This window comes from Polypterus senegalus, chromosome 13 (genome assembly GCF_016835505.1).
Source record: "Polypterus senegalus isolate Bchr_013 chromosome 13, ASM1683550v1, whole genome shotgun sequence".
Classification (NCBI taxonomy): domain Eukaryota; kingdom Metazoa; phylum Chordata; class Cladistia; order Polypteriformes; family Polypteridae; genus Polypterus; species Polypterus senegalus.
In genome coordinates, this window is record NC_053166.1 from 161,481,362 (window position 1) to 161,497,498 (window position 16,137).

The 16,137-nt window shown below is 44.3% G+C and overlaps 1 protein-coding gene across 14 annotated transcripts in view; it reads left to right on the plus strand.

The window, feature by feature from the left end:
• mapk8ip3 (mitogen-activated protein kinase 8 interacting protein 3) overlaps positions 1-16,137 on the plus strand; it is an 86,905-nt gene that overhangs the window by 56,091 nt on the left and 14,677 nt on the right. For all 14 annotated transcript variants that reach the window (XM_039776183.1, XM_039776184.1, XM_039776181.1 and 11 more), the window contains 10 exons: positions 1,038-1,094; positions 1,436-1,588; positions 1,788-1,914; positions 3,724-3,819; positions 8,825-8,983; positions 9,214-9,364; positions 9,696-9,884; positions 9,997-10,192; positions 12,548-12,670; positions 14,392-14,472. In XM_039776183.1, coding sequence (XP_039632117.1) covers positions 1,038-1,094; positions 1,436-1,588; positions 1,788-1,914; positions 3,724-3,819; positions 8,825-8,983; positions 9,214-9,364; positions 9,696-9,884; positions 9,997-10,192; positions 12,548-12,670; positions 14,392-14,472 — 1,332 coding nt within the window. The remainder of the gene's footprint in view (positions 1-1,037; positions 1,095-1,435; positions 1,589-1,787; positions 1,915-3,723; positions 3,820-8,824; positions 8,984-9,213; positions 9,365-9,695; positions 9,885-9,996; positions 10,193-12,547; positions 12,671-14,391; positions 14,473-16,137) is intronic.

Here is a 16,137-nt window from a genome sequence, read left to right on the forward strand (position 1 = left end):
AATGACACAAAAACAAAATATTTTCAAATTGATTAATATAAATGGAAACCAACAATATCTTTCCATTAATTAATTGTTGAATGATACCAGTTGGCAGTGGAGGAGAGAAAAATCCTCTAGTCAGTAACATCAAAGAAGAAACCTCTGGTGGGGGGTCCATGGCCAATAGTAAGAGAGAAACTCAAAGGCAAAGTCCTGGTGACCTCGGCCAACTAGCCACCCACCCTCTGCTGATCATTCTACAGTAGGGTCTGTGCTGGCCGACCAGTCTGATGATAGAATTTGGAGGCTCCTAGTATCTCAGCTGACTTTCCCTTGGGCAGGAGGACAGCTTGGCAGTAGAGCAGTGACACCTTGTGCCACAACAAGATACTGAGAATAGAAACGGAGTCATTAAGGGTCAGTAATGGTTTATCAATATTGTATGTCTTTGAACAAATGACAAACAAATGCAGATGCAGTATGCACTGCTAATCAGCAGCTCTAGTCAGGGTATGCCAGGCTAAAGTAGTGAGTCCTTAGACTGGATTTAAAAGCTGGGGCATCTCTTATATATGCAGGTAGATCTTTCCATAGCTTTGGGGCCGTGTAACTAAAAGCTCAACCTCCCACTTTTATTTTGTTAATCCTTGGACTCATAAAAGGCCGACATCATGAGATTCTTAATGCATACCGTGGTTTGTAAATAGTAAGTTTGGGTAGGCAAGCAAGAGCTGAGCTATTTAAAGATCTATATGTAAAATGGAGGATTTTAAAATCGGCCCCCAAACTTAACTGGGAGCCAGTGGAAGCACTTGAGAACTGGAGTTGTGTGTTCATGCTTTCTAGTTCTCGTGATGATTTTTGCAACAGCATTTTGAATAAACTGAAAGCTGCATAAAGAATGTTTTGAACCGCCTGTGAATACCACATTGTAGTAGTCAGTCCTATTAGAAAGAAATGTATGAATGAATTTCTCAATTCTGTGCATATTTGAATCTTCCTAAATTGCGAATGGAAGTTTCTCAAAGTGGTTTGCCTGTCCTATTTTTTTTTAGAGCCTCACGTGAAAATCCTCTATATCCAGAAAAGAAGCGATCCAGCATTTGGCAGTTGTAAGTATTGATGGAATCGCAGGCCTGAGGAACAAGCTGCTTTTTGGTATCTGGGTATCTGATATCGGGAGGTGCCTGGTCCACTGGGAGGGATTCTGCCAATGGGGGGATGAGGAGACATTCAGAGAACCTTCATTAGTCCTGGGTCCTCTCTGTGTGGTAGCGCTATATAAATGTAATGGATTATTATTGAGAGCGGTAAAGTCAGCAGGAGAAGTTTAGTCTATGGAGTTGCATGTGGAAATCGGTAAATGTCCTGGGACATAGTTAAGCTGACAAGGTCAACTTGCCTGCATGCGCTATAGTAAAGGTCACTATTTTCATATTTCTTACTCACGCAGCTTTGCAAGACTCTTCAGTACTTCCTCAAGCCCACCTCCAACCAAGCGCTCCTCTACTGCAGTTAATATACACTACAAGTCGCCAACGCCAGCAGGCTTCTCCCAGCGCCGCAGCTACACCATGTGCCAGATCTCCACCAGCAATCCTTTCGAGTGAGTATGAGCCGCGACTTACTTGATTCCGTTTTTCCTGTTGTGTCTGACATCGCCTAATTTGAATAGAAGAGCAAGCCTTGCACAGTCTTAAGATGCTAATCCGTAAGTGTTGTTTGGTTACGTTCACAAGTGCATTGGGTTTGACTTTGCTCTTCAGCAGTTGGTCAGGTGACTTTTACATTTCATTCTTCCACAGTGAATGTGGCCTGTCCGCTCGGCGGGAGCAGCGGCGAGCACAGTATCGGCAGGTCCGTGAGCACATGCGCATGGACGACGAGCTCATGCAGTCATGTGGCTGGAGCCTTCCATCCCGCTTCAAGCAGGTACTCTCCTCCAAATGAACTTGAATTCCCTTTCACACGGTATAAGCCTCCTACACGGGGAGTGTGCTTGTTTGTTTTGGCGTGCTGTTGCCAGTGCTTCTGTTTGCTTCTACTTGCATCGTCCTGCCATAGCTGTGTGGCTTCTTCTGTGGACCACTGTAGTAACTGGACCTCCCCAGCATCTCATTTCTCCTAATTTCCCTGAAACAAATGGAGAATTAACCTGTAAGACTAGTGGACCCAATTAATAAGTAATAATGTCCATCTCAGCGGAGAGCAGGGTGAGCATTAGGAATCCAGATATTTCAGAAACTGGGTGGCATGGTGGTTCGCTTCCTGGGTCCTCCCTGCATGGAGTTTGCATGTTCTCCCCGTGTCTGCCTGGGTTTCCTCCCACAGTCCAAAGACATGCAGGTTAGATGCACTGGCAATTCTAAATTGTCCCTAGTGTGTGGGTGTGTGTGCCCTGCGGTGGTTTGGCACCCTACCCAGGATTGGTTCCTACCTTGTTCCCTGTGTTAGCTGGGATTGGCTCCAGCAGACCCCCGTGACCTTGTGTTCGGATTCAGCAGGTTGGAAAATGTATGGATGGATATTTCAGAAACAACACACCACTCTTATGATCTCATTTACCCGTTAAATCATCAGAGTATGCCTGATGAATGATACCGCTTTGTCATGCAACATTGTTGGCAAGAATTTATCTTAGTGTTTAGACGATAAATGTGACAGAAGTAACATAAAGTAGCATCTTAATATCACATCTGATGTCACCACATTATATGCACCAACAGCCAATGATAATAAAGCACACTTTATACAGAAATGAGGCGTATTAGTTGGCTGAGTTGCCCTGCCGGGTCCTTTGTCCTGGGTTTAAGTCCCATACCCGGTCTTTGTCAAGGTGGACCTTGCATGTTCTCCTCCTCTCTGCTTGTTTTTTTTTTACTGGGTGTTCTGGTTTTCCTGCCACATCCAAAATTAAATTAATATGCAGTGTCATTGTGTGTGAGTGGGATCTGCATGGTGGGCCTGTAACCCTGAGTTAGTTTGATCAGGTTAATAGGAGAACATTATGTAATCAATCAATACATTTATCAACTTTTAATAGCACAGCCAGTAAAATTGTTTTTATGCCCCATGTTCTATCATTTTGGAACTCTGGGAGAAGCAGCAAGCATAGATACTGCATTTCTGTAAAAACAATAGAATATCATAAAGAGTTTGGGACCAATTGAGTACCCCGTTTAATAAATGAGGTCAAAACGAAATGGAAAAGAAGGCAATAAGAACGTCACAAGTCTTTGTGAGTCGTAGTCACAAAAGGCGTCTCTGTCATGAAGTCTTTAAAGCTGAATGAGTGTGGTCCAAATGGGCACCGACTTCTGGTGCCTTCATGGTGTAAGTAGCTCATGAACTGGAAGGGGGGCATACTAGAAGTGACGTTACGTCCATCCCAAGACTCCTCTGGTGGTCTGCGGGGAAGAGAGAACCGCTGACCAGAGCTCACATTCGCCCCCGCCTTACCTTGATTTAGCTGTTGAGTCACCCAGTAAGTGCTTGCTTGTGATGATCGATATGAAAGGCGCTATATAAGATATATAGACAGTGTTTTAGCTTTGGCTTTTACAGAAGCCCATTATAGAAGAATTAAAACTGCCAGTCAACAACACAACCGCCCCGTAAAACACACATATATAACACCGTCGAAGACTGACTGACTCCTTTCACGTTCTTTTTGTGAGAAAACAAGCTTTGAAATGTGCATCGTAAAGACTGTCAGTGTGTATTGTTGCTCTTTTTCCTCAGCTGAGTCCAAATGGTGGTCAGGAAGACAACCGTATGAAAAGCTTACCGGTGCCTGTCTATTGCCGTCCACTAGTGGAGAAAGATCCTACAAGAAAGGTATGCTGTCCTCAGATTTTCAGTTTGCTTTTCCTAGGAAGAGGGACACAAATTAAATTAACTTATTTCATGTTGTCATTTATTTTTCCCCCAATGGATCCAAAGAAGAATTTTTTTAAAATATATGAACTACTATTGCTGTGGAGAACTGTTTATCATCTGGGTAACAGCAAGAAGCAGCTTTTCTGAACTGCATCTCCATTACTGTGTATGGCAGTGGTTCCCAGCTGCAGCTTCCTCACAGGGGTGCTGCAAATATTACAAAATTTTCCTAATTTTATTTCCGTTTTCAATTCAATGTGATAGGACGAGACATCTGGCGGACCTGGTGCAAACCACTAACTCACTCAGTAATAACTGTTTGCAGAAGCCTCTAAATGGTGCTCTACAATAATTACGTTTCTCGATTTTTTAGTAGTTTGTCAGACTTTCCCGGTACTTTGTGTTGGTTCACAAATAGCTGCAGGTTTTAGTGTTGGATTCGTTTTCGGAGATTGTATCAAGTGTACTGTATATTGTTACGATTAAGTCAAGTGAAGTTTTTGAAGTATTTCTTCTCGTTTATATTTTTAAAAATGGATCGGTTTTTACTAAACGGTAATAAGCGTTGTGAGAGTGAAAATAAAGAGGCCACACCGTCAACCAGTGGTAACGTCAGCCAGAGTGTGAAGAAGCACAAATATCGAAAATATGATGACAGTTGTTTGGACTTTGGTTTTACGTTGACAGAAGTCAATGGTGAAGAGGGGCCGCAGTGTGTTCTGTGTATGAAAGTTTTGGCACCAGAATGCCTGCTACCAAGTAAGTTGAAACACCATTTAGAAACCAGTCATCCCAGTATGGTTAGTAAATCTCGTGAGTACTTTACCAGAAAGTTAAAAGAGTTCAATCAACAAAAAGGAAGTTTTTATAAACCGGCATCAATACTAAGCAATGCATTGCTTGCATCTTACAAGGTGATCTTAAATACGTGTTTTACTTAACACTTTAACTAAAAAAATATATATATATATATTGGCTATTTTGTAAATTAGAACATGACGGTTGGGGAATCGGTGCGCCTTAGGAAAACCTGGATCCAGCAAGGGTGCTAAGAATCGAAAAAGTCTGGGAACCACTGGGCGTATGGTAACAGAGGGGTTGGCATCAAGCAGCGCCCCCTGCTGATTATCCAGTTCAGCTCTGCAGAGGAGACACCATCTCCTTGTTAAAGTCAGCTTCACTGGTCACCGGTTCCATCAAGGATTAAATTCAAGATCTTGCTTCTCACCTTTGCCCTCCTCTACCTCACTCAGCTCTGAGCTCCTTATACTCCTTGTCCTTCTTCTCTCAGGTCCTCGCCCAGTAATCCCCTTACTGTCCCACGCACCAGACTCTCCACCCTGGGAGGCAGGCAGCTCCTTTGGTGTTATGGCCCCTCAACTCTGGAACGCTCTTCCTCAGTCTTTCTGAGTTTGCTCCTCTTTCTCCACCTTTCCTCTTCAACCAACTTTTGTCTTTTTTGTGATTTTTTTTTTTTTTTGATTATGGGTTTGTGAAAGGCGTTCTATAAATGCAACTTATTAATCATTATTATTACTGTACCAGCTTGTTCAGTCATAACATAATAGCAGAAGAGTACCCATCCTGCTTCAGTATGCTTCACCTGTGCCATACTGTGTAAAGGCCTTCCTTCTTGTACCTTTACTGGACGTCTTTGGCTGGCTGTAGTGGAATGAATGTGTAGTGAATGTACTTTATGGCCAGCAAATCTTGCCCAGCGGGTTTTGACAGACATGCAATTACAGCTCAGCGGTACCTGGGCTCTTTATTTACTCTTAGATAGTTTTATAATGTCTCCTCCCATCATGGCTCTTGTTCTATCATGGAAGGGTCCTAGGTTGACCCTATTCTCACTTTCAAACTCTTTATTACATAGACACGAATAACATGTTCCAAATCCCCACTGCAGCCCCAAATTTACATTGAACAGCCTGTTGCAAACCAAAACAACTAGAAGGGAAGGTTTAAACTTTTACTCATCTCTGTATTATAAATTATAAAAAAAAAATCTTGGCAGAAGACGAGACGTGATCTTCTCGGAAGACAATTTGATGTCCCACGAGAGACACTTTGACATCACGTGAGACAAGGCAGTCAGACAAAAGGACAGTTGCTGTACAGGCTTTTAAATGATCGATGTGCAGCGTGACAAGCAGAACATGTGGCTCGGCAGCACCAGCACAAAGCCAGTAGCTGATCCGTCTGCTTCTCCTTAGCATACGTGCAGCCCACCCTTCACAACGCAAGTGGCAGAGACGTGAAGTGGCTGTCGCATAGGGGGCGAGCGAAGTGCCCTACTTACAAACAATTTAAAACAAATTCAAGCAGAACATGCAGCTCGGCAGCAGCAGATGATCCGACGGCATCTCCTTAGTGTGCGTTCAGCTCCCATCCACAATGTGTACAGGCTTTGAAATGATCGACTCACAACGCGACAAGCGCAATACGCAGCTCGCCAGCAGCAGCAGCAAGAGGTCCGACGTCATCTCCTTTAACTACGCCCAGGGCTGGAAATAAAGGGCAAATATCCTTTTTGGAAAGGTTTTAAAGTAAAAGTGAAAATAATGATACGTAACAATGCCCATGACAATAACAATCTCTTTAAATTGTATGTCCGGTAAAACAAACCTGGAAGTGGGTGAGCGAAGCACCCTAGTGCATTATAAACATTCTCTAAGTTAAGGTTCATAAATTTGCCCAAAACACAACCAAAGTAATAAATGTGACAGAATGACGGCAGTACAACCTGGACAGATAGCAGCGCAGTCAGCAGCTTGTCTTGCTAGGAGTCGTTCTTGGGGTCCAACACAGCACTGCCGATCTGCCCACCCACTGATATACAAATCAGAAAGGGCAGATGGATCTTCAGGAGATAATCTTACTTAAAGTAGAGCTGATGAGGTGCATCTGACCAACTGCAGCACCTCCTGCCCTGCTTAGCCAACCCTACCGTGCTAAGAAGACAAAGAAGACTACCTTCTTTTAGATCAGGGGTCTCCAACTCCAGTCCTGGAGAGCTACTGTGGCTGCAAGTTTTCATTCTAACTCGTTTCTGAATTAGTGACCAGTTTTTGCTGCTAATGAACTATTTCCCTTTATTTTAATTGACTTTTCTTGAGACCACTGAATTGATTTTTTTTTCCTTAAACGGCACCTAAACTTAAACTTGATGTCAAGTGAGCCAACAGATGGCCAACTAAGTTGGGGCCTCAAACTCCAACCAGCTTCACTTCATTCAGTTTCTTCATTTGAAGCCAATTCTCGTTGCTAATTAAACCCGTTATTTCATTCCGTGGCGCTCATTCTGCCCTGGCAGACATTTCTAAAACTGTTGATTTTCTTTTTTAAGAGCGCTGGCTGCCAAAATGTTTTGTGGACCTGAGCAGATCAACGTTACTGAGGCCTTCACCTTTCTTGATTTTCAGTTATTGTGTGATGGACGCAGGTTGTTGTTTATGTGCTGGTTCATTTTGTGTCTTAATATTGTTTGGTTGCTAATTAAGGGGCCCGAGTCTTAAGTTGTGCACCAATTAAAATGAAGGCAAAGAGTTAATTAGCAGCAAAATCTGGTCACTAATTAAGAAAAAGGTTAGAATGAACGCCTGCAGCCACAGTAGCTCTCCAGGAGGAGAGACTACACCGCAGATGAATTTTGACTTGTGGAGGCCGCGTTTCTCCTCCCATGCTGTACACTTTTGTGCTCATACGACTTCCAGCTCATTCATACTGGACGGAGTTTCTACCCTGACCCAACTTTAATGGACACATTCCCTCCTCCTTTGCCTCACTTGCTGCTCTGCCATTTCAGTGCAGTCCCCTCACCAGCTTTGTTGGGCCCACACGATTTGCTTCTTAGTTGCCTGCTGGACGTCTGGTTAGTTGGCTTTGGACTTGACTTGTAAACATTGTGCGTGTGTACATCCCTAATTGTGTAATGCCTGCACATACAGATTGAGACTTGTTTAAATAGTCAGTAAAACTAAACAGTTCCAAACTGATTAACAGAAATGAAGCCTGACAGTGTACGTCCATTAACATTGTCATTGAGCTGTGGCCAGTTGACAACACACAGCAGAGATTAGAACATTAGAACAAGCGAGACGGGAGCTACCACACTACTTGGTCGCTTATTCCAAGTTTCTGTCATTCTAAGTCCTTCTCATAAGGTGGACTCTCGATTTTCTGACCGCCCGTTGTGTATTCAAACCTAACATTTTTACTTCCTATGTGTAATTCTTTACATTTATTGAAATTAAATTTCATCTGCCACAAATCTGCCCAAGCCTGTCTGCTATCCAAGTCCTTCTGTGATGATATAACAGACTCCAAATTATCTGCTAATCCACTTATTTTGGTATCATTTAAAAACTTAACCAGCTTGTCACTTATATTCCTATCTAAGTCATTTATATATACATATTAAAAATAGCAGCGGCCCCTGCTGGTCACCAGTCTTAACATCACCCAGTTCTGAGGAGGTTCCTCACACCATCACCCTCTGATTCCTGTGTCTGAGCCAGTTCTGCACCCATCTACAGACATCACCCTGAACTCCCACTTCTTTTAACTTGATGCCCAACCTCTCATGTGGCACCTCACCAAATGATTTCTGAAAGTTCAGATAAATAATACCATCTGCTCCACTTTGATCGTACCCTAATACACTAATGGATGACATGAGAATCGTTTAAATACATGCAGCTTAACTAAGGAGACTGAAACTAATTTATGAGTCACGATTTATGCTGACTTTTTGAAATCCTTATGTCAACGAGGTAAAGACCTTAATAATGAGGAAACAGAAGAAAACATGAATTGAAAGTTTTCAAAGACCCCAAGTCTTCCATAGAGACCTACCTGCCTTCCAAAACTATAAGACAAGAACCTGTGCGTGTTGTTTGGTTATTGTCTGAATGGGATGCATACGATGGTCTCTTGTTAATCTCTTTCTTTTATTTTATAGCTGTGGTGTGCTGCAGGTGTGGATCTGGCTGGCTGGAGACATCCTGAAGACAGTCCCCTGAATGGCATTAAGTCATCTGCCAGCAGTTCTGACCCACTGAATGCTGAAGGCGATGCAGAGGAGAAAGAGAGCAACTATAGTTCACCAGAGAAGAAAAAGGTAATGCTGACAGGAGGTGCACCCCGAGGAGGCCGAGTGCTCCTGTCTTTCTTCCCCGGAGGTAGAAAAAACAAATTTGAATTGTGTGCTCATTATACGTGTTTAGTCAAATCACTTGGCCATAATGACGAAGTGGTCAGCCGCAGATGATTCTGTTAGATTAGTCTCTCAGTATCTTTGAAGACGTGTGCTTTGTGCTCCTCACATTTCCTGTTTTTCACCCCCTGTAGGTAAAGGACTCCCTTTCTAGCCGTGTGTGGATCATAACCAGCACCCAGGCAGCCAGCAAAGTCGTCATCATTGATGCCAATCAGCCTGGCTCGTTGGTAGACCAATTCAACGTCTGCAATGCCCACGTACTCTGCATCTCCAGTGTGCCAGGTGTGTGAACAGGGCATGTGGGTGAAGGAGTGTCTCAATAGACTTCTCTCTACCATCCAGCCTACATTGCCAGAGAACAGGCAGTGGTCCGGGAGCTGGAGGTGTTGGCCTCTGTCACGAACAAGTTGATGCATGAAGAAAAATGGCACCAGGGGTTTAGTTACATGTTTGAAATGTGCCTCTATTTATGGCCACTGCACTAGATATTTTTGGAATATCCCATTGAGATAATATTGATAGGGCATCTGAACTGTGCCAGGCGTGATGTGTTTTTTGCTTTTTTGTCTTCTTCTTTGAGTTTCTAAAGCTTGTGTTTATGCGGCCTTAACAGCTGCCAGTGAGAGCGACTATCCAGCCGGTGAGATCTTTCTGGAGCCAAGTGAAGGGACCTCAGAGGAGACCAGTGGCATGGAAGGTGTCCTGGCTGGAATCACCCTCGTGGGCTGTGCCACGCGCTGCAGTGTAGTGCGTAGCAACTGTTCATCTCGTACAGACACTCCCATTCTGGACAAGGGACAGGGTGAGTATTAGGCCCGGCTTAAGTGTGGAGAACAAAGTGGTGCATCCTACACGGTGCCATTCGGTAGAGGAGATGGACTTGGAGATCTTTCACTTACCAGTTGTGTCTGCAGGTGTGCCTCCCATGAGCAATGGAAAAATCAACCAAATCAACCAGTCCCAATCAGCCGAGGAGGCGACCGAAGCCACGGAAGTGCCTGAGCCAACGTTTGGTGAAACAGGGAATACGGCTGCCAGACCCGGGCCATTTACAGAGCACGTCTTCACCGACCCTGCTGCGTCCCAGGCGGGCGATGGAGAAAATCACAGGTACCCTATGCATGCAATGAATGTGAAAGTGGGGAGTTTCTGCAGGCTTTTCTCAGATGAATTCACTTAAAATACCCCAATACAACTCGACCAGCAGATCCACAATTTCAGAAATTCAAGAGGTTCAAAATTCAACAGGAAGAAGAAAGATTTGCGCTCTCTGCAGCAGAACAGTTCAAAGTGCTGGTTTCTTTCCTGCCCATTGTTCTATCATGTGACTAAAATATCAGCTACTCTGGTTTGTCACAAAGGCCTTTACCATACGTATTATGGCCATCGGTGGGGGAGAGTGCAGCTCCTTTAGTACTAAATGTCCTTCAGGTTTTGTAGCGAATGCAGCAGACTGGAGCTCAGGGGTGACATACTATTAGTGACATGTCAGAATTGTGTGAGCTTACAAAAATATGCCAGTTAAACAGCAGTGGTTTACATAACCACTTAACTAACGTCTGCTGTGACATTTTTTGTGGCCGTCTCTTCTGTTCTCTTCAAGCGACGTCTTATTTTTATTACAAAAATATTTCCAAAGAACAAAAAATGGGGAATCAAGATGATCACCCAAAGAAGTAAATGTGGAGGCAAACAAATTCAAAGAGAAAGAAGGGAGCAAAATTCAAAAAAAAACAAAGGAGATCTGAACAAACCTGAGTTTTCACAAACACCTTATAGAGACCTGGGATGGTCCCATAGCTGCAATGTCAGGGGTCCGACCCCCATAGGCTCAACAGAAAGAAGATCAGGAATTCAAGATAAACAGTTGTTAAATACAGACCATAATACATTTTTAAACTTGTTTATTCTGAGGAGGATTGTGCAGAAGTTGGAACCTATCAGCATAGTGCATCCATTCATCCATCCATCATCCAACCTGCTACATCCTAACTACAGTGTCACAGGGGTCTGCTAGTGCCAATCCCAGCCAACACAGGGCGCAAGGCAGGAAACAAACCCCGGGCAGGGCACCAACCACACACACACACACACCAAGCACAATTTAGGATCGCCAATGCACCACACCTGCATGTCTTTGGACTGTGGGAGGAAACCAACGCAGACATGAGGAGAACATGCAAACTCCACACAGGGAGGACCTGGGAAGTGAAACTGGGTCTCCTTACTGTGAGGCAGCAGCACTACCCACTGCGTCACCGTGCCACCCGTATAATGCAGTAATACAAAATAATAAATAAAATCGGGCGATACTCGTGATAAGAAACTTGAGCCAGGGATGAACCCCCTGGCAATGCCATAACAGATAACTGTACTTCCTCTGAAACCAAAATCATGCAAAACCACACAATTCCAGAGTCAGAAAAACTCATTTTTATAAACGCCAGCTAAATTAATTTAAGGGAGTTACTGCAGCAGACTGCTGTGTTCCTTTTACGTTTTATAGTCTCTGTTCCACCTGACTGTTGTGTTCCACCCGACAATGAAAGCTTCCGTGAAAACCTTTGTTTTATTTATTTTTTGTCAGACTGATGGCAAGATAAGCAGTTATCAGGGTGCTGAAATTCCTGTGATTTGTTAGTGTGCATTTGGCATTTCATGCAAGTTATAACGAGGAATTCCTTACAGTGGGCGTAATCGCAAATGCGGCCTTGTCACCGTTCACACTTCATATGAAATTAAAGGGACGGTGAGATCGATGCACAGATCGGAGCGTCGAGTGCAGTTATGTGGTTACTATACCAATCCATATTGGTCAAGAAGGCGAAGCTCTCGATTCACCAGTCCATCTACATCCCTACCCTCACTTATGGTCATGAGCTTTGGGGTAATGACTGAAAGAATGAGAGTGTGGGTACGTGCAGCCCAGATGAGCGTCCTCTGCAGGGTAGCTGGACTCCATCTTCGAGACAGAGTGAAAAGCACAGACACAGAAGCACGGAGTGGAGCCGCTGACCCTCCACATCAAGACTGAGCCAAGTGAGGTGGATGCCTCCTGGACACCTGCCTGTGGAGGTTTTATGAGCACAACCAGCTGGGAGGAAGCCACGGGGTAGGCCCAGGACACACTGGGAGGATTATATGTCCAAGATGGCCAGGAAACTCCTTGGGATTCCATAGTATGAGTTGTCAAGAGTGGTTGTGGAAAGGGACAGGTAGGCCTCACTGCCAAGACTGTTGCCCCCGCAACATGGTTTTGGATAAGAGGTGGGAAATGAATGAAATTAAACTTGAATGGGGTCAATAATATGAATACAGGACATTCTTCTTGTGATTTTACCTGAAGGGGGGTATGGTTACATATGGCCAATTGAGAGGTTTGTCACTTTCAGTGTTCAGCCCCGCAACTGTAGAGTGCAGCGGACGTGATCATGACGTACCTCAGTAGGCTGTGTGTTTCTGCAGGGAGAAGGACAATTCTAAGGAAGATGCCAAAACAACTTGTTCTGAGGACCAGGAGGAAGGAGATGAGCCAAGCCCTGTTACAAGTGCTGCCCCCACCATGTGGCTGGGAGCCCAGAATGGCTGGTAAGTGTCGCCAACCCTGTCACTTGGTGGAGGTTCTGCCTTTTACCCCTCGTATGTTACTTCTTGTATTCTTGTGGGGAGATCGGCTCTGGTTTGGTGCACAGAGATGCTGATCTCCCTTCCCAGGTGTCATCTTTTGTGACTGCAGTTGTGCTGGGTGAGGTGTGATTGCTTGGAGGTGACTTTTTAATGGTGTGATTGCCTTGTTGTATAAAAAGGTGAAGTGTTTGTCTTCTTGTTTCCCTGAATGGCCGTATTTGGTGGTTTATCTCACCCTGTTTTTGTTGGTTTGGGTTGAACAAGGTGCTGCTCCTATGTTCATTTTCTATTTTGGTGTAGGAGATGACCGCTCTCGCTGGATCCCTGACTTAACAACTTAGTTTTGAAAACAATGACACACTTCATATGGAACTCTGGGAACAGGAAGAAGAGGCAAAGCTCTTTTCTAGATGTTGGGCTATTCAAAGTGAAGGAGCAGATTTCAAAAATGGATTTCAATCAAACTGTAGAAGACAGAAACACATTCGGCACATCACTAGATAGAGGAACGTTCAAAGTTTGGTCCTGTGGTCCTTGATGAGCACTCAAACATTAAAACGGTAGACCATTTCTTGGCACACACCAGTCAACTGGTCCCTAGTTACTGAATTCACAGCTTCTTGAAGATTAGCGGGCATAGTTGGAACAAACATTCTTTCTTTAATGTACCCCCATAGGTAAAAATCGCAGTGGGTGTAAGGTCTGGAGATCTGGGAGGCCATAGACAAATGAAATGGTGTCGTTCATGCAACGCTGGACCTCCAAGAGGAAATGAAGCGGGGCACCATGTTGAGTGCGTGCAACCTCATGGGCCACAGGACCAAACTTTGAACTTTCCTGTCTCCAGTGATGTGCCGAATGTGTTTCTGTCTTCTACAGTTTGTTTGAAATCTGCTCTTTCATTTTGAATAGCCTGGTATTTGGATCAGGTTCAGTAAATTCAGCTCGTCCGTGAACTGTGAAGATTATATTTGAGAGCATCGATGCCTAGAACTTTTAAATTCACCCATTGGACTTAAGTGGTTAAGTGGGTGAGTGAATTCATTATCAGCAGATGGTTGTGTTGGTCCTGACATCTTCAGCATACCAGTCCTATTCCACTGTTGTTCACAAAAGGGAAGGGAGTGCTGGGCATCTGTGGTGGGCATCAGCCAATATTCTCAGATGTAAGAATTCACTTTATCGTTCTCTGCAAAAGAATTGGCACAAGCAGCTATTAAAATGATATTGAAGACCACCGGATAGCAGCTTCTCATAATGACATGTTGTCCTCGAAACCCTGGACTGGAACATGGCAGAGAAGAGCTGCCCATGACTGCTCGTCTTACATGATTGTCAGTCTCTGCTGTAAGGTGGGAGACGCTAAGGGGGGCTCTCAGTGATGTGTTCTATCCAGGCTGCTACGCCTTCTCTCATTTAGAGGACTGTATTTGTTAGGCCTGCCCAGAACTTTCATCGCCTAAAGCAAGTCTGCCGTTTTCATTGTTCCGTGTTTGAAGCAAATTTACATACGCAGTGCCGAGCAGCATGGGTAAAGAGGGTGTCACTGGCGGCAGGAGACCCTTGAGCATAGCCGTCTACCCACATAACATTATGATCAGTGCCATTAATCCTGTTTGTGATTGCTGAGAACATTCTGGGAGACTCTGCCTCATTCTTTTGTCTTTTCTCTTTGGTTTCAGGCTCTACGTCCACTCTGCCGTGTCCAACTGGAAGAAATGCCTGCATTCCATTAAACTTAAGGACTCCGTTCTCAGCCTTGTGTGAGTTGTCTTGCTTTGTGTTTTGAAGTCACGTTAATGTTGCCTCGAGTGCAGACATAGTGATGAACCCCACAAAACACAGACCTGCTGATGTAGGGGGGCTGACGTTCCCTTTAGAGACCCCTAAGAGGTCTGTGCCCGCAGTGACGCTCGATAGCCAGACGTGAACTTTATTTATACTACATGGCCACGTGGTTTAGCTGGCGCATTGCAATAGGGAATCTGTTTTTTTTTATCCTTAGGGTGTTTGTCCAGCCAGCCAGTCAGTCAGTGTCTAATTTGGCATTGAACGCTGTCACATATGGCACTTGACGATGGCAATAAGCAACACAACAGTTGCATTAAATCCAAGAGAGATTCAGAGGTGGGCTTCTAGCATTTGCCCTCTTGTGGAGACCGCTGCATGAGAAATACACACAGCAGAATCTTCCAGGGTTTTGTCAGTTTATTCCATGAGATTTATATGACACTTAAATGAATATTCCACCCAGAAATAGATAGTCATATGAAAAGGTCTGGGAACCCCTCTTAATTCTTTGGATTTTTGTTTCTCATTGGCTGAGCTTTCAAAGTAGCAACTTCCTTTTAATACACGACATGCCTTATGGACACAGTAGGATTTCATCAGTGACATTACGTTTATTGGATTAACAGAAAATATGCATCATAATAAAATTAGACAGGTGCATAAATGTGGACAGAGAGATGACATCAATACTTAGTTGAGCCTCCAGACGCTGTCCTCCTATAGCCTGTGATGAGTGTCTGGATTCTGGATGGAGGTATTTCTGACCATTCTTCATACAAAATCTCTCTAGTTCAGTTCAATTTGATGGACAGCCTGCTTCAAATCATCCCATAGATTTCCGATGATATTCAAGTCAGGGGACTGTGACGGCCATTCCAGAACATTGGACTTCTCCCTCTGCATGAATGCCTTTGTAGATTTCCAACTGTGTTTTGGGTCATTGTCTTGCTGGAATATCCAACCCCTGCTTAAGTAACTTCAACTTTGTGACTGATGCTTGAACATCATCCTGAAGAACTGGTTGATACTGGGTTGAATTCATCCGAATCTCGACTTTAACAAGGGCCCCAGTCCCTGAACTGTCCACACAGCCCCACAGCATGATGGGACCTCCACCACATTTGACAGGAGGTAGCAGGTGTTTTTCTTGGAATGCGGTGTTCTTCTTCCGCCATGCAAAGCGCTTTTTGTTCTAACCAAATAACTCCATTTGTGTCTCATCAGTCCAAAGCACTTTGTTCCAAAATGAACCTGGCTTGTCTAAATGAGCATTGGCATACAACAAGCGACTCTGTTTGTGACGTGAGTGCAGAACGGGCTTCTCTCTCATCACCCTGCCATACAGATTGCGCTGAATTGTAGAACGATGTACAGACACACCATCTGCAGCGAGATGTTCTTGCAGGTCTTTGGAGGTGATCTGTGGTTGTCTGTCACCATTCTCACAATCCTGTCTCTCCATAAGCCGCTCCTGTATTTTTCTTGACCTCCCAGACCTGAGTTGGTTAACAGCAACTGTGCCTGTGGCCTTCCATTTCCTGATTCCATTCCTTACAGTTGACACTGACAGTTTAAACCTCTGAGATGACTTTTTGTCGCCTTCCCCTAAACCAGGAGACTCAACAATCTTTGTTTTC